General features: G+C 37.4%; 3 protein-coding genes across 4 annotated transcripts in view; all 3 read left to right on the top strand.

The window, feature by feature from the left end:
- The window catches only part of LOC110296559 (trypsin-4), a 3,915-nt gene extending 3,161 nt beyond the window's left edge, over positions 1-754 (top strand). The window contains exon 5 of the mRNA XM_021165262.1: positions 496-754. Coding sequence (XP_021020921.1) covers positions 496-648 — 153 coding nt within the window. The 3' untranslated portion in view covers positions 649-754. The remainder of the gene's footprint in view (positions 1-495) is intronic.
- A 4,823-nt stretch (positions 755-5,577) lies between these two features.
- On the top strand, positions 5,578-10,409 carry LOC110296577 (trypsin V-A-like). Its single transcript, XM_021165280.1, has 4 exons — positions 5,578-5,609; positions 8,430-8,677; positions 9,394-9,533; positions 10,260-10,409. Exons 1-4 carry the CDS (start codon positions 5,578-5,580, stop codon positions 10,407-10,409), a joined length of 570 nt encoding a protein of 189 aa, XP_021020939.1.
- Positions 10,410-15,484: 5,075 nt separating this feature from the next.
- The window catches only part of LOC110296627 (probable inactive serine protease 58), a 22,192-nt gene continuing 15,302 nt past the window's right edge, over positions 15,485-22,374 (top strand). The window contains exons 1-2 of one of the 2 annotated variants that reach the window (XM_021165334.2): positions 15,485-15,685; positions 16,788-16,856. The gene's annotated coding sequence lies outside the window, so the exon portion shown is untranslated. The remainder of the gene's footprint in view (positions 15,686-16,787; positions 16,857-22,374) is intronic. The other variant, XM_021165335.1, reaches the window with a different exon arrangement.

The raw sequence follows: 22,374 nt of genomic DNA, 5'->3' as shown, positions 1-22,374 counted from the left end.
TCTCTGTCCCTCTGTCTGTCTATTTTTCACTCCATCAGTATCCTTCTCCTTGGCTGAGAACCATGTACATCTGTCTGGAAGAATTCCCATGGGATGAGATAAGTCCTATGAGTAAAAACAGGTTTTCTCACTGTAATATTCATGGAAAACCTCAAATTTGAACTATGTACAAAAGATGGTATGTAAACAGTACATGGTACCAAACTTCTGAGAAGCTGATTTATAGCATGTGACCACTCTTGAAAGACAGCAAAAAGAACAGCAAGAAATATCGCCAGCCTTTATCTTTACCTGACCTTTGTCAACTAAGGAAACATGAGCTTATAGAGACAATATTAAAAATAAGGGGAAAATTGCAATTAACTGTGCAGGAAGTCTTCATTGCTTCAGTGTCAGTATCTGTTATTTTGGCTCCATGAAAACAGGAAAACATTGTGGAGTCCATTCTCACACCTCAACATAAACATATTGTAATCTTATTTTCTTTCTGACCAGGGTGATTCTTCTGGTGGACCTGTGGTCTGCAATGGAGAGATCCAGGGTATTGTCTCCTGGGGTTCAGTCTGTGCAATGAGAGGGAAGCCTGGTGTTTACACCAAAGTCTGCAACTACCTAAGCTGGATTCAGGAGACCATGGCGAACAACTGATTTCTCTTGCCTTCCATAAATCATCTATTTCTTATCCATTTCTCTTTCTTCTTATCCCTGAAATGAGGTTGAAATAAATACATTTCTGCTGCTCTACATCTAATAACATTTTGCTCTTGTATTCTATGATTTACCATTCTTTTAAAATTGGTTGATAAATGAGAACATAATTATAGAGTTGAATATTCTAAATAATTCAACATTCATATAACAATAAGAATTTTCTCATATTTTTCTATGTTCTGTGATGTATGGTGAATACATTAGTAAAGTGCTTGCATTAGCATTATATTTTTACAGGATAATTATAATAATTTATTAATAGGTCAAATATATTTTGTTTTAAAATATAGCTATCAAACACATATGTTTAAACTTCCTTCATGGTACATTGCGTATTTCTAACTTAAAATAGATAGCATGAAATTGTTATTTATTGATAGCTTATCAATTGATATGAAACTGCTATCTATTTTACCAATCAGCAACTTATCTAAGTGCTTGAAAAACTGAAATTCACCATGGATATTTCTGATGCCTGGTGTCTTGCATGTCCTAAAACTTAGTGCTATGTCTTCCTTATATTTTTAATATTTTTAATTTTATTGCTAATCTTTTAAAATCTAAGAATCTCTATTGTGCTTAGTGACTGAAAACTACAAATGAAGTATTTTTTAGGATGTATTTTTTTCACTTCCATATCTGTGTGTACATATGTGAAGGTGTATACAGTTTAGCAAGGTGCCTGTAGAGAAAAGAGCTGTTAGAGACCTTTGTTCTACAGTATAGGGATTTCAGAGATGCCTAACAGAACTTCTGGGAACCAAATCTCAGTCCTTTATAAGAATAGTATATGCTCTTTTCCTCTGAACCATTTCTAAAGCTCTTGAGGAATTATTTTTAAATACATATTTGTCCTAAGTTTTGGCCACTGAGTTACCTCTCCTCACTTAAACACCAAATCAAGACCAGATTGTACATAAATTAAAGCTATATGCAAGCAAATATGAGTCATTTAAGTTTCACAATTCAGGTCCTCCCCTCTATTATCATATTTCCCTGGGAACAGAGATAGCATCTGTGTTTTAGCACAGCTTGCAGAATGAGAAACAACCACATTTCCTCACCTGCTTTCCACCAATCATCATTTGATCGTGGATCACCAAACCAAATATCTGCTGAAGAAGATCCTGCAAATGCTACCTGTGATTAACCAGAATGATAAAGGAAAATTAAGGACACAATGGACTTGAGTCAATGCAGAGTGGAATAAACGGAATAGTGGAAGGGTTTAGAAACAAAAACTATATCCTCAGAGTCAAGGGAAAGAAGCATAGTGCATTGGGCAGCTCAGGCTGCTATGATTAGAAGGAAATTCAGACCCCAGCTTCAAAACAAAAGTAATCTTCTCATGAGTCTTCACTATCAGACAATTTTCAATGAGGGGAGGTGAAATTCCAATAGATCAAAAGCACAAGTGCAAAAATCCCCTCTGAGACAGACACAAAGCAAGTTCAGCTGCCTATGAAGCTCCTGAAAGAGCTCACAAAGAATTACACACTTCCAAAATGCAGTGGTCCAAGAAAGATGTTTCCATGACAAAATGGAGGAAATGGATAGAAAGGAAAGAATGGACTAAAGCAAAAACACTTGACTCTGAAGCATAAGCACTAAATCATGAGACTATTTGTGAAGTGTCCAGAGCAGATGATGCCATCATCTGAGCTCCAAGATTTAAACAACCCAACCTGTGGCCATATGACCACAGTCCGTACTCTCTCTCTCTCTCTCCCAGAAAGATGCAACTCAAAGCTACATGCTTTTCTTGACAAATGCACTATATCTTTGGCACCTCTGAGACTGTAGGTTTATCACTGCAACATGGGCTTCAATCACAGCCTCATGCAGAACTTGTTCACAAGTTCCCTTAATGAAGACCGATCCTTTTACATCTTAGCTGAAATGCCAGGATTTTCCTAATTATCTAGACGACAGTTTCCATAACTCTAGAACACTTAGATTCTTCATTCCTGCAATGCCAGTACCTCTTAGACAAACAGTTTTTCTTCCAACATAAGAAGAAACATGGTCCTTTTTGGTCTATCACTGAAGTAGTTTCTGGGCAATTGAATTCATAGAAATTCATGTCTAACACAATTCTACTCTCCCTTTTGCTCCCGTTTCTCACTATAAACACTGTATACACTGTGAGTATCCTCCTGAAGTTCCTCTCAAGTGTCTCCCCACAAACCCTTAAATTACCAAGGAAAATATCATTCTTTCTTCTTTGAGACATTGGCCTAATCACTGATCAGTTAGAAAGTAATTGTGCAAGGAATATAAAACTATATTCATAGTTACCCAATCTTGCATGATAAACTTCTAATCCTAAGTAATACAAAGTAGTAATATGTAATTGGCACTACTATTAGCCATGAGGTTCAGAAGAATATCACTTTTATTAGTCATATGTTAGCCTAAAGCATTGTCCAAAGAGTTTGTGTCTGCATCAAAGAAATCATAAAAAATGTCATGGTCAAATTTTGTAACTCTATGAGGATTACTTGACATAAAAACTTAAGGGGGGTGGGGAAAATAACCTGGGCCCTTGGTTTGTGAGTCTAACATTATGTGGCTTGATTTAACTGTGCAGTAAACCATGGAGGAAAAACTGGTGGCAAAGAAGAATCGGTGTTTCATACAGTCAGAATACAAAGACTAACAAGATACTGGGGCTAAACATAACATACAGAGTCACTAGCCTGTTTGCAACTTTCTCCCACTCAAACCCACCTACCAAATTAGTGCCACTAACTGAAGATCAAGTTCAACACATGAAACCATGAGCCATATTTTATAGTTTAGTCCATGTGAACAGGATACTTCTCTTGATTTGGGTCCACTCAAGCCTTCACATTTACTCTCTATACACTTCCATATTGCTGGTATTTCCACTTTTTAAATCTCTCCTTTGTTATAAGTTTCACCAACACAGATGAGCTGTACCGATAAGGGATTGCTACAAGTATTATGAATGCATGTGCTTGTCTAGCCTGCCAGGTTTTCCTTTGAAATCTGTGTGGAAGCACCACCCTTCACATTTCTCCTCTTGCATTTTGTATGAAGGTAAAACTATCATCAAATGAATGACATCAAATTTTGCCAACAACTTCAGCTATGTCTAGGCTTACATGGATGGAGTCTGCAAACCCTGAGAATCTGAGTAGTCAAATATTGTAAAATCATACTTAAGGAGACAATTTCCTAGGTGGCTGTGACTGTGCTATGTGTCTAGAGGCACTATTTATCCAGGGACATTCAGGTAAGTTTACCACCTCCAAGTCTTAATATTCTGGTATCATATGGTTAAGTTCCAAGATGTACTAATGACATTTTTCCTTTTGTGCTAGTGTAATGCATATGAAGGGTTTTGTTATATCTAATATTTTCTGAAAAAAGAACTTCCTAAGCACAAATATTATACAAACATCTCTAACCAGACTAAAAACATCTTATTCATTCTGTTCTGATTTTCTTTTATAACTATATAATTATAAATTTCCAACACAGCCAGCCACCAAGTGTTAAGATATTCACCATTTAGACATGTTTTTTTTTTTTTTGTAGAATAGAGGATGCACATCTTTATCTCATCTATACACAGCATGCTTATTACACTTTATATGCCCAGTCTTCAATGTCAGTATTTTTATTAGCAATATGTATTCTAATGTGCTCCCATAAGATTTGTCTATTTATTGAGCTTATAACATCCTGTAGTTTGCATTATTTTCTTCTCTAAAACTTGCAAATTCTTCCTGCAAATGTTTAAAAGCCTCAGAGGAAGGTTTATCACAATAATGAATACATCTCTCATAAACCAATTTCAGTGTTACAATTTCCTTATGTGTGAAAAAATACTGAAGAAGGAAGATTAATTTTGACTTTTATGTCAGTAAATTTAGCCCATCATGATGAGCTTCATAGCATTTTGATGACAGTACAGTGTTCTGGATAGTCTCTACTTCATAGCACATAGAAAGGAAAAATTGGCAAAGGACTCAGGAATTTAAAGGCATACCTCTAATCAGTCATTTTCTCCAATCACATCTTTCCCAAATATCCTCCTCTTTCCATAGTAATTCTACCACTGGGGGACCAATTAGGTTTTCACATGACCCCCTCCCACACACACACACAACGGTATTTCATACTCTACCCAAAAATGCTATTGAAACTGAGAACTCTAGAAATATAACTAGGGATAAAAAGAAGACTAAACAAATAAATGAACACTCGCCAAGGGAAATATCTGATGCAGTTTTGGATCCTGTGACGTACATTCAATATCACAATTTGATGAATAATATGATAACAGAAATATCTAAAAATCCAAATGGACACAATGTTGCTTATCTTACACACATATCAAAAGTGACCCATAATCGACAAATACAAAGATTTTCCACACTGAGTCTTAGTGTGACTTTTCCATATTGTGCTTTGTCTGACCATTTAAAATAAAAGACCATTTTCTTCTACCACTAAAACATCTGTGGACAGCCCAAACAATATGCATATGAAGAAAGAAAATGTTCAAGATTAATAGAAATCATAGCAGTAACATGCCCCCCACCCCATAAATCGACTGTTCCTCATCAAGGTAGAAACTAAAATATCTGTTTTGCATCACTAAAGGTTAAAGGGTTCAAATGAACAGTGTGTCCACAACACAGACACTGGGAAAGAGTATGGGTAAGAGGAACCAGAGTATTTTAAACATAACACATAAGGATATATATAGTGGCCAGCTATTTAGTCTCAGATACTTGGAGAGACAAGGAAACATGCAATTTTGATCTGAAGAATCTGAAGAAGAGTATTGTGAGATAGTAATTATAATCACCAACAAATTTAACACCAAGAATCATGATCACCTTCAATTTCTATGACAAAACAAGGTAATAGGTTTATTACCCTTGTAGGTGGTGAGTAAGGAAAGATACTAAAAAGATATCAGACTCTGGATTCTGAACCAAAATATGTTGGCAATTAATATGGAAGCAATGTAGATGGTGGTCCTTTCATCCAAAGGTGTAGGGAAGGACAGAAGAATGGAGAGGTTATAAAATTATATTGTTAGAACTCAGGGAGAAATTAAGGCATTCTGATGAAACACCTGGCTCTATCAATGTACCAGACTACTGAAACAATAGAACAAAACCAGTGAGAATTCTCTCAGGAATCTCATATCGGCAGAATGAAAAGATACCAGCCAGAGTAGGGAACCTGTCTTCCTAAGAGAAATAGCACACTGCTCTTACAACTTGTCAGACTACCATAGAGGAGGAAATTGAAGCCCAGAAAATGATGGGTCAGTGGTGAACAGGGCTATACAGTGAAAGGAACTGCTTTGATATACACAATTTTGCCCTCTGTTTAAACGTGAATCTCAATTCAGAAACTTGATGATGATGTTAAGGTTTTCTATGGATCTCATTGTTCCTCTTCCCAATGTGGCTGCATCGATAAATCTCCTTTTCTGCTTTCTACTGTTAACATTTTGTTAATTGGCATATTGAGCATGGGTATCTAGACTTGGCTTTGGGTTCAACTGTGATGTCCAAGTCTAATAACAGTAGGGACACCTTCAAATGATCTACTTGTCTAGAAAAATGTTTAATTTAGCATAATTGTATTCTGACCAATTTCATAAAGCAACATTGAATGGGGTAATAACATCCCTTTTATAGCTAGAATCTTGAACTCTGAAGTTCATGCTTACGTTCTTTTTTAATAGAACCTAATAAATTAATACCTACACTTAACAGCTTGGCTAATTATAAAAACACACACATTGTCACAAAAATACATGAGATAGGGAATAGTGATTTCACATCAATTGTGTGTGTGTTTCTTCTATTTACAGGAGTCAATTCTTCAATTAAGAAGAAATTTATATCAATATGTGCTTAAGATCAATTCAACTCAGTAAATTTGCCTAAGATAGAACAAACTCAAGGCACTTTTATTCCTATAAACCTTATTTAATCCTTTATTTCAAATTCAAGAAATCACCACCTTTTAAGAGGAATGATTATTTTAATGACTAAAACCATTTATTGACAGTTATTTAACTCCCAATATATGACACTTTTATTGACATTCAACTTGGCAGGACCTCTGATCAACTTGGAAATAAATCTCTGTGTATTTCTATAAAACATTTTCTAAATTTGGTTAATTGAGGAGGGGAAGCAAAATCTGAGCAAAACCATTTAATTTGAGTGAAAGAATTTAGTTGGATTTTGGCCTAGAATGTTTGCAAAGAACACAGCTAGCTGCATAAGTTTTTATCTCTCTATGTGTCCAACTCTAGATGCAATGTGAAATCAACCTCAGGATTCAACACCATGCTTTCCCCACCCTGGTTGATTATTTTCTCAAAATGCATACCAAAATACCATCCTTCCATAGTTGCTTCATTTAGGTATTTTGTTAAAACAATGATGAAAGTAATTGATGAACTCTCGTAAAGTTGAGAACATCAGTCTTTTGTCATATTCCCCCAGGAAAGAGATGCCATCTTTATTGTTTTATTTCAGTGTGCACAGTGAGAGAAAATCACATTTCTTCACCTGATTTCTTTTACCCACCATTTTGTCATGCATCTCCAAATTAAATTTTGTTGTAGAAGAGCCTACAAAAAATACATGGACTTATCTAGAATAATCAAGGGAAATTAAGGATGTAGTGGGTTTGAGGTAAAGCACATTGGAATAAATGGAAATTTTTGAAAAAAAAAATACACACACACACATCCTTAGGGATAAGAAGAAGGAAGTAGGGCTGGAGAGATGGCCCAGCCATTAAATGCTAGTCTCACAACCAAAAGTATAAGAAGTCTACTTTCTTAGTTCAAGCTACTGTGACAAAAATTCTTGAAGCCAGGCTATATAGACTATATTTCTATCCTCCTGACTCTTGCCTTGAGGATCCCAAAAACAAGAGAAGAGGAAATTGCCAGTCAATACCCATCAAATTTTTCACCTGAAAATGTTTAATAGAGTATATTTAGTTTCTATTCCTATGACTCCCAATTGTAAGACGATAGTGGACTATGTGTCCTGACTAGCAGAGACACTTATGAAGGAATTCTGTAACCTGTGCCAGGAATAGTAATGTGTACTAACTTCAGTGATCCAGTGCTTAAATAGAATGTATTGTTTATGCTCATGATTGAAGGGGCTGGAGAAAAGAAATGATATTCATGTTGAATACTTAAGCTTTGTAAATTGTTTCTTCTGTTTTTTATATTATAATTACATGATTTCTCCCTTTCCTTTCCTCCCTTGAAACCCTCCACCCATGTATTAGTTTCTTTCAAATTTATGGCCTCTTTTTTATTGTTATTGCATGAGTGTTTGTGTGTGTGTGTGTGTGCATGTGCATTTGATGTGTATACAACCTTCTTGCTTAGTCTGTATAATGTTACTTGTATGTTTTCTATTTATGTCTCTGTGTATGTATATGTGTATAGTACATTACTGTAATGTTTTCAGAGTTGATCATTTGATATTGGTTAACCAATTGATGGGCTCATTCCTTAGTTGTTTGTAGTTCTTTGTGTAGGGTTGAGACTTTGGGGCCTTTCTCCAGTCAACCTTAGTGTGTCTATTAGTATCATCCCTATTGATAGATAGACCCACAAGGTCTAACCAACATGACTGCCTAAACACAAGCTGAACAAGGACATGTAAACTTTTAACTCTTAAACCCAGCCAACTACAGGTGTGTCTTAAACATAACATTGATGAAATTGAAGGTGCTGAGCAGTTCATTGATGCAGCCAAGATGATTCCCCATTCTGATTATAATTCATGGACTTTTGATAATGACATCATGCTGATTAAGTTGAAGTCACCAGCTACCCTCAACTCTAAATTATCTACTGTTTCTCTGCCACAGTCCTGTCCATCAGCTGGTACTGAGTGCCTTGTGTCTGGCTGGGCTGTTCTGCAATTTGGCTGTAAGTCTCTCTGTGATATACAAGAAGTAAATATGAGTACAGGGAGTGAATGAAAACTTAATGACAGTTAGTACAAATTCTCATTCAAAGTACAGTTCCCAGAGGACATATTTGAACTGACCATTGGAGAAATGCTAGCTGAAGTTAAGAAACTTCCAATCAATCAGCCCATGGAAACAAAAGATAAAATCAACTTAGAAAGATGTCAAGGAGTTTAACTATATCTTGGTTAGTGATGAGTTAAAAACTATAGAAACAGGAGATATCTAGAAGTGGGGTCATTGGACACAATCCAATAGAAGCCTCTGGACTTGAGAATGGTGGTCACTGATAGTAATGTAGAGGAAGAGTAACTGAGCAGTAAAACTATAAGAAACTGTGGAAAACCATACCTTAAAAACTTCTAAGCCAGGTGTGGTGGCCCACATGTTTAATCCCAGAACTCAGGAGGCAGAGGCAGGTGGATCTCTGTAAGTTCGAGGCTAGTCTGCTCTACAAAGCAAGATCAGGACAACCGAGCTGGTTACACAAAGAAACCTTATCTCACAAAAACCAAATTAAAAAAAAAACCTTCTAAATTATAATCTCATCTCTCTCTCTCCCTCTCCCTCTCTCTCTGATAACAAATGAGGGATATGCTTATAAAAATTGATAGGTAGAAGAGGAAATACTCAAAGTCAGCATGAATAATTGATTTTCACCCTTGTACTCTACAGTCAAGAGTCCTTCTTCTGTTCTTCAGTGTCTGAATGCTCCGGTCCTGTCTGACTCTGTTTGTCACAAGGCCTACCCACTTCAGATCACTAATAACATGTTCTGTCTTGGCTTCCTGGAAGGTGGAAAGGACTCTTGCCAGGTGAGTTATTGTTGCCTATCTCTATCTATGACTATGTCTACCATGAGTTAGCCAACTCTCCCACCCACCGTATTTCTCAGATAAAACAGAAAACAGTATATCTCTACCTGTGTCTCACTATGGGAGGGGAAGAAAGACTTTATGAAAATGTATGGGTTTTCTATTTTTGATATGACGATAAATATTAAGTATAAAGGGCCCAAAGAGTTGATTCTGTGTAAACTGTAAACCCAAGCACCCTTGAATTGTGGGAGTTGAGTCCATATGAAAGAGAAAAAGCTTGAGAGTCATATTAGAACTCTGCAGTCTATGTTTTGCATATCACCCCCAAAATAGCTGCAGGAAAATGAGGTGGGGCCACAAAAAGAACAAAGTAATAAAGATAGAGATACTGGATTTTTAAAAAAAATATTTATTTTTATTTATACGTGTATACTGCAACTGTCTTCAGACACACACCAGAATGTGCATCAGATTCCATTACAGATGGTTGTGAGCCACCATGTGGTTGCTGAGAATTGAACTCAGGACCTCTGGAAGAGCAGTCAATGCTCTTAACCACTAAGCCATTTCTCCAGTCCTGAAAACTGGATTTTTTTTTAAAAGGATAATCAGTGCTTTGTGAAGATCACTGGCCTGCAAATACAGTCCCAGAAACATCAATGAACATCTTAATCCCATTATTTCTCTGGGCATAACCAAGTCTATCTTTCCTTTATTACTTAGTATGACTCTGGTGGCCCTGTGGTCTGCAATGGACAACTCCAGGGAGTTGTTTCCTGGGGTGTCAGCTGTGCTTTGGAAGGGAAACCTGGTATCTACACCAAAGTCTGCAACTACCTGAATTGGATTAATCAGACCATTGCTGAAAACTAAGCGCATTTATCTCGCAGGAGTAACTTTCTGGTGACCTTTCTTCTATGCCTAAATCTATATGGAAATAAAGCACTTTTCTATGCTCTAAGTGTTTTGACTCTTGATGCTAAGTAAGAAATTGGACAACATTGAGTTATTTTTAAAAAAGTTTAGATGTTATTTATTCATGTGACCTGATCAGACAATTTCACTAATCATCTCCTATATTCCGGACTCTACATATGAAATCATGATTGAAATAAGGTTACCTTTAATAACATTACTTTTAACCTGTCAGATTGATTACCCATGGTGTAAAATGTTCTTAACAATACACATTGAGTCATAATATATATAGTATATCATGGTCCCATGACATTCCACAAAGTACAGAGACTTAAATATCAGTTGGTGAAACTCATTCAAATTGCTATTAGCAAAAGTAGAATAACACACAAGCTGACCTTATCCCTGATGCATGGTTCCTTGCATAATATGATGCTCACTTTGTCTTTCATCTTCAAACCACGCAACATTTCATGGAGATAGTAGAAGGGAAAGCTCATTATTTGGAAATACTGGGTTCACAAATTTCTTACATTTTCTAGTTTCACCTACTGTCTGTCCTGTTTCAGTTCTCCAGGATCACCCTATATTCCTGTTCCCTCTGGAGGGACTTTTTAACCCATTTAGAGTCATCTATGCAATCCCAACCCAGAACAAAGATATAAGCCCTGGTAGAAAGTACATCACAGAAGATAAGTCTACAAAATGCAGGTGTATTCCTTTGAGGACAAAAAGTTCTTGGGTTCTAGAGGGCTTGCCTGGAACTTTCAAACCTTGCTGATATGCACCATTCTTTGCCTTGGGTCCTTGGAAGCTCTCCTCCAATTCCTCCATTTTCCACATGGATCACCATGAAAAGGTCTTTTTGTTTTGTTTTGTTTTGTTTTGTTTTGTTTTGTTTTGTTTTGTTTTGTTTCCTGGTGAATAAATCTTACTTTTACTTAATACCATATAACAATATTTTTGTATCAGAGTATGGTGTAACCAAGAGAATACAAAAATTAAAATTTTAAGTCAACATTTACTTCAAATATGAACCCATTACATTGAATAGAAAATTTAATAGCATTTTGGATTGACTTTTAGTATTTTCTACATATTTTTTCCTAATTTGGTGACTTTAGTATTAGATACAGAGATCAATTTTTATTTAATTTTCTACCAGCTCCAAGAGGCAATACTTGTTTAGGTTTTATAAAGAAAATCATTCATAAATATACATTTGTGCATGTTATATGTTTAATTTAATAATATGGTCTGAAAAGGCTATCAACAATAGATAAGATAAACTAATTAAGAAAACATGTTATTTGAATACTTTATTTTCACTATTTTTCTCGTTTCAGCTTTTTCCCACCATATTTTATTAAGTTTTTAATTAATTATTTATTTACATCTTAAATGTTGATCTTCTCCAGATCTCCCCTCCCAGAGTTCTTTACCCTACCCTCCTTACTCTTAATAGAAACTGGAAGCAACCCAGATGTCTTTCAATCAAAGAATGGTTCATTTACACAATAAAAATGGTTTTAGTAGAGGCTCAAGACAGTATTCCTAGGAATATCTAGCACAAGACAAAGAAAAGGGCATGATGGCTGTCTTATTTAGGGTTTTACTGCTGTGAACAGACACCATGACCAAGGCAAGTCTTAATAAAACAACATTTAATTGGGGCTGGCTTACAGATTCAGAGGTTCAGTCCATTATCATCAAGGTGGGAGCATGGCAGTATCCAGGCAGGCATGGCGCAGGTAGATCTGAGAGTTCTACATCTTCATCCAAAGGCTGCTAATGGAAGACTGACTTCCAGGCAACTAGGGTGAGGGTCTTAAGCCCACACTCACAGTGACACACCCATTCTAACCAGGTCACACCTATCCCAACAAGGCCACACCTCCAGATGGTGCCACTCCATGGTCCAAGAATATACAAACCATCACAATGGCATTTGAGCAAAAATTCCTCAAATATATGAGTCAGGTTTAAAGTAGAGAAATAAGCCTCTACAGTAAGGTGAGGTAAGCACAATAATTTATTCAACTCAGAGTATTGTGACAAAATTCCAATGGGTTGGAAATCTTCTCAAAATAATTAAATTTTGTATTTATGGATGCTGTTAAGTTCTACATCGAGGTATTCATATGTATGGTCTCTAAGAAAGGCTGGTTTCCTGGTTTTTTACTGTATCTATAATCTTTTGGTATAGGTGAGAAAAGTGAATACAATTTGATGGTGACAATTTTCCAACTTTGTCTCTGGGTGATTTACTTGAAGACATCACTGTACAACCATCCTGTAGTTTAGGGTTTTGTTGTTGTTTTTTGTTGTTGTTGTTCTTGGCTATATAGATATACCTGTCCTTATTGTTAATTCCATATCAAAAGGGATGTTATAAAAGACTAAGAGTCAGTACCATAATTTTTTCTTACATGATTGAGCAACCAAAAGATTTAAAAGTAGATGTATTCGTACATTTTGGAAGTCACTGTTGTGAATCTCCTCTGTTCTGTAGGCATGCATCCCACAACCAGAAACTCTCATATGAGTTCCATATTTACATAATTTAAACACAAGTTACATGAAAAATAAAAGCAGAACACAGAAAATTTAAATAGTATTCAGTTTTCATACCTTTGAATTTAAAAAAAAACATATTTTTGTAAAACATTTTCAGAAAAATATCTAGATACCCGAAGAAAACTGTAAGGACACTTGTTCCACTATGTTCATAGCAGCCTTATTTATAATAGTCAGAAGATGGAAAGAACCTAGATGTCCCTCAACAAAGGAATAGGTGCAAAAAAAGTGGTACATTTATACAATGTAGTACTATGAAGTTATTAAAAACAATGAATTTATGAAATTCTTAGACAAATTGATGGATCTGGAGGGCATCATCCTGAGTGAGGTAACACAATCACAAAAGAACACACATGATATCCACTCAGTGATAAGTGGATATTAGCCCAGAAGCTCAGAATGCCCAAGATATAATTTGCAAAACACATGAAACTCAAGAAGAAGGAAGACCAAAGAAAACTTTAATTGTTTGTAAAACTGTTTAGTTCTATCAAAATCCTGCAAAGGAGAAAACAGGTATAGATACTAATAAATATGCTGAATACACACACATCAGATTCCTATAGACATCGAACAATCTATGAAAATACATTAACAATTCATCTATCAATATAGATCTGTATATTTTTAAATTCCTGGCTCCCCTGATGAATCCTAAAGTTACATATATTAATTAAACCTTTATATTAATGGTTTGAAATACAAGAATAGACAGAGTAATTGTAAAGTAAAAATCACAGTCATAGAACAGACTCATTTCTCTTCCTCGGTCAGACACATCGATTTGACAGAGTTCTGACTGTTAATCAAGTTAACGAAGCACAAAAAAGGTAATATTTATAATTTGAGTAAGTTGGATCTCCAGGCAAACCTTATTGTCATTTCAGTCCAGAAGATCAAAGTTTAACTTCAGAATCAGAAACATTGCACATCCAAGTATCATGGCACTGATAAGACTAGAAAGCACCAGTTCAAAGCCACTCTGGGCCACATGCAAGGCTCTTTAAAAAAAACAGAAAACAAAAACAAATCCACAGCCTGGAGTGGTGACACACACCTTTAATCCCAGCACTTGGAAGGCAGAGGCAGGCAGATTTCTGAGTTTGAGGCCAGCCTGGTCTACAAAGTGAGTTCCAGGACAGCCAGGGCTACACAGAAACAACTAGTCTCGAATAACTAATTTAAAAAAACAAAAACAAAAACAAAAACACAATTTTAAAAAGTACTGTTGTTCAGTTCAAGTTCTCACAAAAGTTTCACCAACCAATCACACAAAGTCTTCAGAAGTTACAATTTGCAGCAACATATTCATAGACTGAGAGATGCTGCTACATGGTGAGAGCCCTTGCTGCTCTCACAGGGGATCCCTGTTGGCCTCCCAGCACTAATGAACCCAGCTCCAGCGGTTGTAACCTCCACTCTTCTGACCTCCATGGGCACCCATGCAAAATGTGACACATAAACAGAAAGACACATATACATACACCTCAAACAATTAATCATCATCATCATATCTTTAATAGTGTTTTATATTTTTTCTTTCTTATTATAGAATCACAGTACAGGTAACTTTCAGAGAAGAATCAAATCATTTAATGAAGAATATTCCTTGATTTAACATGATTTTTAAGAAAACTTACTAAGAAATTCAAACATTGACAATTTTATTTATGTGTATTCATAAATTTATCTTTTTAGCAATTCTGAACTGTTCATGGGAAATCTGAGGCATTAAATAAATCTAGGTGGCCATTATCTAGGTATTTTGTTGATATTCCTGTTCCTAATGTTTATTAAGTAAATCTTAACTGAAAATTTATTTGTAAAGTCATAAGGTAAATGATTGTTTTATTTATGTATGGCAATCCTTACCTAATCTTTCCTGCCCTGTGCTTTGCTTCATCAGGTAAGCATGTCATTTTCAACTTCCATTTGCCAGTTTTCTGTCATTACACCTATAATCCGTGGGAGACCATAATCTCAGGAGCTCCATATTCATCGTCCGTTTGTCACACCCATCATCAGAGGTGACTACACAACAGCCCCGCTTTCCTCTACAGTCAACATTCCAAGGGCGCCTACTATTGTTATCAAATGTCTGCCTTGCCTGTCCTGGAATCATAGCCTGAAAATAGATTTAAAAAGAACAGCCTTGTATGGCTACCTTTGAAGTAGCCTCTGGTGCCCTAGGTCATCCCAAGGACTCATATCTAGGCATGGGCAATCCTCATACTACCCGTACCCATCGCGGTACTGGTCTGAATCTTTGAGATCTCAGTACCTGCTTGTCTCCAAAATTATCACCTCTCTTGGTCAGGGCATCATCAAAGCTGTCTGTGGCAAGACAAGAAAGGCCCTCTAGCCAGTGTCCCTGGTCAAATCTTGATCTCTAGCTCAGCCAAACGAACGATCACCACGGTTAATACCCGACAACGTCTGCTGGAATTCTCCGTTTCCTAGAGACTTCACTGAGACTCTGGGCACTGAACAGGAAATCCAGGTCCTTAAACTCAGCGTAACCAAAATCGTTCAAAGTGTCTGGATTGCTGTGTTCATGGTTCACGTGGCAAGGCCACGGCACTGATATCTAACCATCCAAAGAATCCCTTAATGGAGTCTTCTCTCACATCAGAGGGCACGCTGTTCGCCAGGCAAGTAGTATGTAAGGTGGCAACTTGGGAAGATGGCACCAGTTGACACTGAGTTCTGGAGCAACTTCATGGAACACTGGGTAGGATGAAATGGTCATTTGGAGGTGCCTAACTCACCCAGCCATCCTTACACACTAACTGTTAAGACATCTTCTTCCAGGTTGTCTGTGTCATCAACTGAGCTAACTAGTTTGGGGACAGAGAAATTTCTCCACCAGTCCTCCATCCTTGTGTGCTAGGGAGATGGTCTTTACTTCTTTCTGTCTCTTTTGCTGAGGACATCATGCTGTACAGGTATTTTTAAGACCATCTCGATAGGTGTCTTACAAAGTTAAATACACTGATCAAGCTCAGCTTCATTTTTATTTAGCCAACATGTAATCTACTAACATTTCTCCAAGTTATACAAACTTTGAAATGCAGTTTCTACATTTTCAACTTAATTACTTTTAAGTCACTTGGCAAGTATTCAAATACTATATGAATAACACTATTGATTTTGTGTTTTATCAATATTCCTGATATTTTTAGACCTAAAATTACTTAATTCTTATTTTAGAAAATTAATTTGTTTTATGTGTATAAATATTTGCCAGCACATATGCCAGTGTACTATCTGCCTTCAGAGTTTTGGCAAGCCCTTCATATTTTCTGGGAACCAAACCTCAGTCCTCTGCAAAGTCAGCAAATGCTCTTAAGGGCTGAGCCATCTTTTCAGGCCCAAGAAATTAAGCATTGTCAGAGCATCTAAATATCTTTTCATGTAAATTCTTTTAAATGAAAAATTTATAAACAACTATAATTTTGGAAAGTTCTTTTTATATATCTATGACCAGATATGTGCACATCTGGTTTATTATGTTGTTATTTATTAAAATATTATGCAAAGATTTAGAGTTTAGGGTACATGCTGTTAAGATATGCAAAATGAATAATATGTATTCTCTTTTGAACAATATACACTACATGTAGTCCTTCAAAGTATGAACCAGTCATTTAATTTTTTTGACATTCTGATTTTTGTAAATCCTATTTTCAAATATTTAAACCTAGTCTGCATCTATGTGCCTTGAGTAAGCAACCCTTTTGTTACTGTCCACAGGAGCGGGGAAACAGTGTTGTGTATCTGAAAGTAGCCTCTCTGCAGTCTCTAACACAGCTCCCTAAATTAGTAAGCAGTCTCTTATTTTCCTGATACTTGGATAAAATACCTTGACAAAAACAGCTTAAGGGAGAACTTGTTCACTTTGGCTGACAGTTCTAGAGTGGACACAGTCCATCCTGGTATGGAAGGCATGGAAGCCAAGTGAAGCAGATCACTTTGCAGCAGAAGTCTGGGAGAAATGGGAGGGGAGGTACAGGAGGAAGAGGGAGGGAGGAGGAGAGAGATAGAGGACAGAGGAGGAGGAGGAGGAAGGACAGTCACACAATAAAACCTCCAAGCCCATGCTTTCTCTAGGAAATCCTAAAAGTTATTTCACCTTTATAAATAACATGACTTTTGGGGGACCAAGCACTCAAACACATAACCCCATGCGGAATGTTTCACATTCTAACAGCAACAAGGCTTTGGGTCTTGATTTTCCTCAATGTAGGTGACTTATTTTTTAATTATTTTATTGGTTATTTTATTTACATTTCAAATGTTAGCCCCCTTCCCAGTTTCCCCTCTGAAAACCCCTATCCCACCCTTCCTCCCCCTGCTTCTATGAGGGTGCTCTCCCACCCACCCCCTGACTCCTGCCTCACTGCCCTAGCATTCCTCTACTCTGGGGCATTGTGCCTTCACATGACCAAGGTCTTCCTCTCCCATTAATGCCAGATAAGACCATTCTATGCTACATATGCAGCTGGAGCCATGGGTTCCTCCACGTGTATTCTTTAGTTAGTAGTTTAGTCCCTGGGAGCTCGGGGGGGGGGGGCTGGTTGACACTGTTGCTCCCCACATGGAGCTACAAACCCCCTCATTTAAGCCTTCATGCTTTGGGATTCTCCAACTTGACCAGAGATGCTGGGGGTGGGGGCGGCGGGGGGGGGGGGAGTCTGGTTGAGATTATTGTTTTTCCTATGGGACTGCAAACCCTGTCAACTCCTTCAGTCCTTTCCCTAACCTCTCCATTAGGGTCCCCATACTCAGTCCAATAGTTAGCTGCAAGCATCCCCATCTCTGGCAGATCCTCTCAGGAGACAGCAATATCAGGCTTCTGTCAGTAAGCACTTCTTGGCATCAGCAATAGTGACTGGGTTTGGTGGCTGCTATGGGATGGATCCCCAGGTGGGACAGTCTCTGGATGGCCTTTCTTTCAGTCTCTGCTCCACTCTTTGTCCCCATATTTCCTCCAGACAGGAGCAATTCTGGGTTAAAATTTTGAGAAGGGTAGGTGGCCCCATCCTTCAAACGGGGACTGTGCCTAAACACTGGATATGGTCTCTACAGGTTCTCTCTCCCCCTTTATTTGGGTATTTCAGCTAATGTCATTTCTGTTGGGTCCTGGGAGTCTCTTGCTTTCTTGGCATCTGGGACTTTCTGGTGGCTACTCACAGTTCCCTATCCCCCATTGCTATACACCTCTGTTTGATTTCCTGACACTCTGTACATCTTCCCTGTCTCCTTCTACAACCTGGTCTTGTCCCCTCTTTTTTCTCTTCCCCTCCTCTCTTCCTCCAAAGTAAGTCCCTTCCACCCTCTATCTTCCATGATCATTTTGTTCCCCCTTCTACGTAGGACTGAAGCATCCAAACTTTGGTCTTCCTTCTTTTTGAGCTTCATATGTGACCTCCTATTTTATGCATCCAGTAATTTTAAATTTCACTACAGATGTAGAAAAGGAAAAAAATGAAGTATTTCTATGTAGCTGTAATGCTAGTAATTACTAATTTCTTCTTTATTAAATTGTGTCCTTAGTATATATGCCTTCAAAAGAGCAAAGCTTTAAAGAATACTTTACCAATTTTTTGTGCTACAAACTAAACTTGGCAATGATACTCTTGTGCTCTGAACTGCATCAATATAACTAGGAAGAACCAGGCAGTGTACTCCAAGCAGAATCTCTCTATTAATTAAAAGGATTTGTCACTGAGAGAATACAACTGTCAACAAATAGAACAAGTTCCACTTTATTTATCCATTATTACCTCAGAATACAAAGTTAAATTGAGTTTTATGTTTTAACATTCTATTATTGACAAATTATGTCACTTATTAAGCTGAGACAAGAATTTAAACACATTTATGAAGGGATAATAAGAACTTGACAGTATTGATACAATATTTTTAAACAATTATTACCCTAAATGGGAGAATCAAGAGTAGTACTGTTTTGTCAAGTGGAAAACCTTTCTTCAAATTTGAACCATGACTGCCTTAAGCTTTGTGCCATCCAGTGACAAGGAACAGTTAAAACCAAACCACAGAATGTTTTATGAGAAGTGTATTCAGAGAAAACTATTCAGACAAAGGAGGGATCATAAAATAATGCCACACCATCCACTGTGGCTCACAACTGTAATCCCAGCACTTGGGAACTCAAAGCAGGACAATTTCACAGGCTGGCCTTGAACTTGCAACCTAGCACTGGGTGATCTCAAACCGGTCCCTCTAACAATGAAGAGTAAGCATGCAGGTAAAGGATCAGAACTACCCTATGGTTTTCTGATGAATGAATCAGCAGGCATATGCATTGCATTTAGTTGTATGCTTTGTGCCAAGAAAATCAACAAAGTACATTGAAACAGCTATTAGTTACATAACAAGTGTACAGGGTTAAACATAGTCCTTTGGGCAAAAGGGCATAACTAGAATATTATATTTTATAAGAAACATGCAGATTTGTACTATGAGTTGAATACAACTAATTTCATATTGCAATGAACAGTTCCCACTAGGTGACTTTGCAGCTTCCATTTCTATTGCCATCTCAGAAAGTGGGGAACACTAACAAGTGGTCCTGCATTGTCTTTCATCTGTCAAGGTGTGAACTCTATTTTTTTCTTTTACTTTTCAGTGAAATCTCTCTTGTGGCACCCATGGCCTTGAGTGTCAATGACAAATCTGGAGGTATAAATAGCTATGGAGAAAAAGCCCTTTTCCTATTGCCCAGTGCAGGACTAGTGAGCAACCTTGAAGATCTTTCTCTTCCTGGTTCACCTTGGAGTTGCTGGTGAGTCTTTCAAAAGAATGCATCCAAAAGATATACATTGCATATAAATACATGATTTGAACTTAGAAATGAACAATGGCTGTTGAATATAGGATCTGAAATCAAGATGGTAGAAATATAGGAAAACTAGTATGTAGCATTTGTGTATATAAATGTCTAATTTTCATCAGAGAAAATTCATGGAAACTAAGTGTCCAGTGTATGAGGCATGGAGATATGGAACATGTTCTCAACTTCTTGACAGGCTCTCTGAACTAGGGAAGAAAAGGAAACAGTAGTCCACATTAAAGAAGTGATGGTCTTGATCACTAAAATATGGTATTAATGGTTAAGTGTAAGCATGAAGACAGAAGAGTTGGTTATTTCCCAGGGAAAAAGGATATAGCATGGCAAAGATATCTTTCTTATGTGCCACAGATAAAATCTTTACCTGTGTTTTTAGAAAAGTGTTGATGAATTCTTGTTAGTATAAAGTCACATTTCATTTGATTGGGGGGAGAAAAAGAGGGAGTTGTCTATTTTAATATTAGTACTACCAAATTTTTATTACTTGTAATAGCTATTTCTGGTTCTCAACTTTACTATATCTGGAATGAACTACAATCCAGACTTGGAAGGCTCTCCTGTGACCCAGATCTTGAGGCTGGAAGACACAAGTTTCTGACCTGGATCTTGGAATGGAGATCTTCAGGCATAGTGGCTATGAAAAGCTTAGGCCCAGGCAAAGTACTACATGCCTTTAATCCCAGGAGACAAAGGCAAGAAGATCTCTGAGTTCAAGATCAGCCTAGGACAAAACAAGTCCCAGATCCAGGCATGATGGTACACACCTTTAATCTGGGCCACATCTTCTGCTGGAGACCTACGAAAGGACATTGGAAGACGATAGATTTGCTCTTTTTCACCTGCTTCCATTTACTTGCCAGCACATCTGTAGGAACCTACTTCTACAGAAGACCAGGTGAAGCAAATTTCACAGGACAAAATTAATCCCTCTGAGTCTAATAAACCAGCAGTAACTTTCTCTGAAGAAAATACAGGGGCAAGACAATATTGGTATTCCTCAAGGCTCACCAATGGTTTTTTCTAGACCTATAACCAGACTCAAGGCAAAACAAACCCCTAGACAGGGGGGAAGAAAGTGTAGTTGTAGGCTTTACCAATAGCCTCTCATAGGCTCTCTTCATGGTACCAAGCTTCAACTCCTTTGCATGACCCCTTCAGCCCTGCACCTTCATCAGTGTCCTCCTGTGGCCTCTCACAATGCTGAGCCTCAGCTACTCTTCATGACCTCTTCATGCCTTCAAAACCAGTTCCACCTGAGTGACTCTTACAGATTACCAAGTCCAGCTGCAGCTCGAGGTACAACACTGGCTATCTCTGGAACACAGCTTCTCTTTACTCTCAGAAAACACTTCCGAGAAGATTTCATCTCAATGACATTGTTCTTTTTAATCATCAATAATTTCTTAGCTCCAGCTAACCAGCATCAATAGTCCCAGTAATACAAAGGTTCCACCTTAGTAGCTCTGGTATCTTGTTAACCCATAGCTGATTCTTCAGCCCCAGCTAACCAAAACCACAGAGTCTTCACAATCAAAATAGCAATAGCCTTGATAAGAGTCTTTAATCTTCCCTCTAAAATTTCACAAACCAGGCCTCAATCTTCTGCACTGTTCTCAACATTATCTTCCATGCTCCTACAGAACATCTCACAGAACTCTTAACACCCAATGGCTCTTCTAGCCCAAAGTTCCAAAGTACTTCTACAGTCCTCCCCTAAACATGGCCAAGTTGTCACAGGAATATCCCACTATGCTGGTACCAATTTGTGTTAGCCAGGGTTTCTATTCCTGCACAAACATCATGACCAAGAAGCAAGATGAAGGGAAAAGGGTTTATTCCCTTTTCCTCCTCCTCCTCCCCCTTCTCTTTTCTTCTTTTTTTTTTCTATTTTTTAAAATCTAAAAATCACAGCTTTTCTCCATTTTACTAAACCACATCAACCAGTATGTCCCTTATTCTCCAAGATCTTGTTTTCCAAAAGTGCACTACTTCTTGTCATGGAGTCTCTGTTGAATATTTGGATCTAAGTGATAAAATTTCTAGGAACTAGGGTCTAAAATGGAGGAAATATACCACTGAGCGTGTAGCTTTGTAGAACACACATGGTTCCCAGTCTCATCTCCTTTCTGCCTTACCATTACCTAAAATGAATGTAGGCTCAAATAATCAGTCTCTGAAATCATGAGCAAAACTAAATACTTCTTCAAATTATCATAGATATTGATCCAAATAGTGAAAAGCTGGTGATCTCACCACTAAAGTAGCTGTGATCCTCTACAATAATCTACCCCTGTCCCAGCTCACCAATCAGCCCAGATTGTGTGTGAAATTAACTAATTAACTAAGGAGAAAAGTTTAAATGGTGAATGTATATACATTTAAGTTCTAGGTTCCAAAGATGGTGGTTATCTGTGCTTTGAGTCCAGCCTGAGAATGGATCACACACACACACACACACACACA

Source organism: Mus caroli, chromosome 6, assembly GCF_900094665.2.
Source record: "Mus caroli chromosome 6, CAROLI_EIJ_v1.1, whole genome shotgun sequence".
Classification (NCBI taxonomy): Eukaryota; Metazoa; Chordata; class Mammalia; order Rodentia; family Muridae; genus Mus; species Mus caroli.
Note: the sequence above shows the minus strand (reverse complement) of the source record. Positions and strands in the feature narration are given on the sequence as shown.

Bases quoted from the DNA above. Each gene is read 5' to 3' on its own strand.
- LOC110296577 (XM_021165280.1), top strand. From the start codon at position 5,578: ATGATCACCTTCAATTTCTATGACAAAACAAG. The intron at 5,610-8,429 runs GTAATAGGTTTA...TCTTAAACCCAG, and splicing joins AATTTCTATGACAAAACAAG to CCAACTACAGGTGTGTCTTA. The intron at 9,534-10,259 runs GTGAGTTATTGT...TTTATTACTTAG, and splicing joins GTGGAAAGGACTCTTGCCAG to TATGACTCTGGTGGCCCTGT.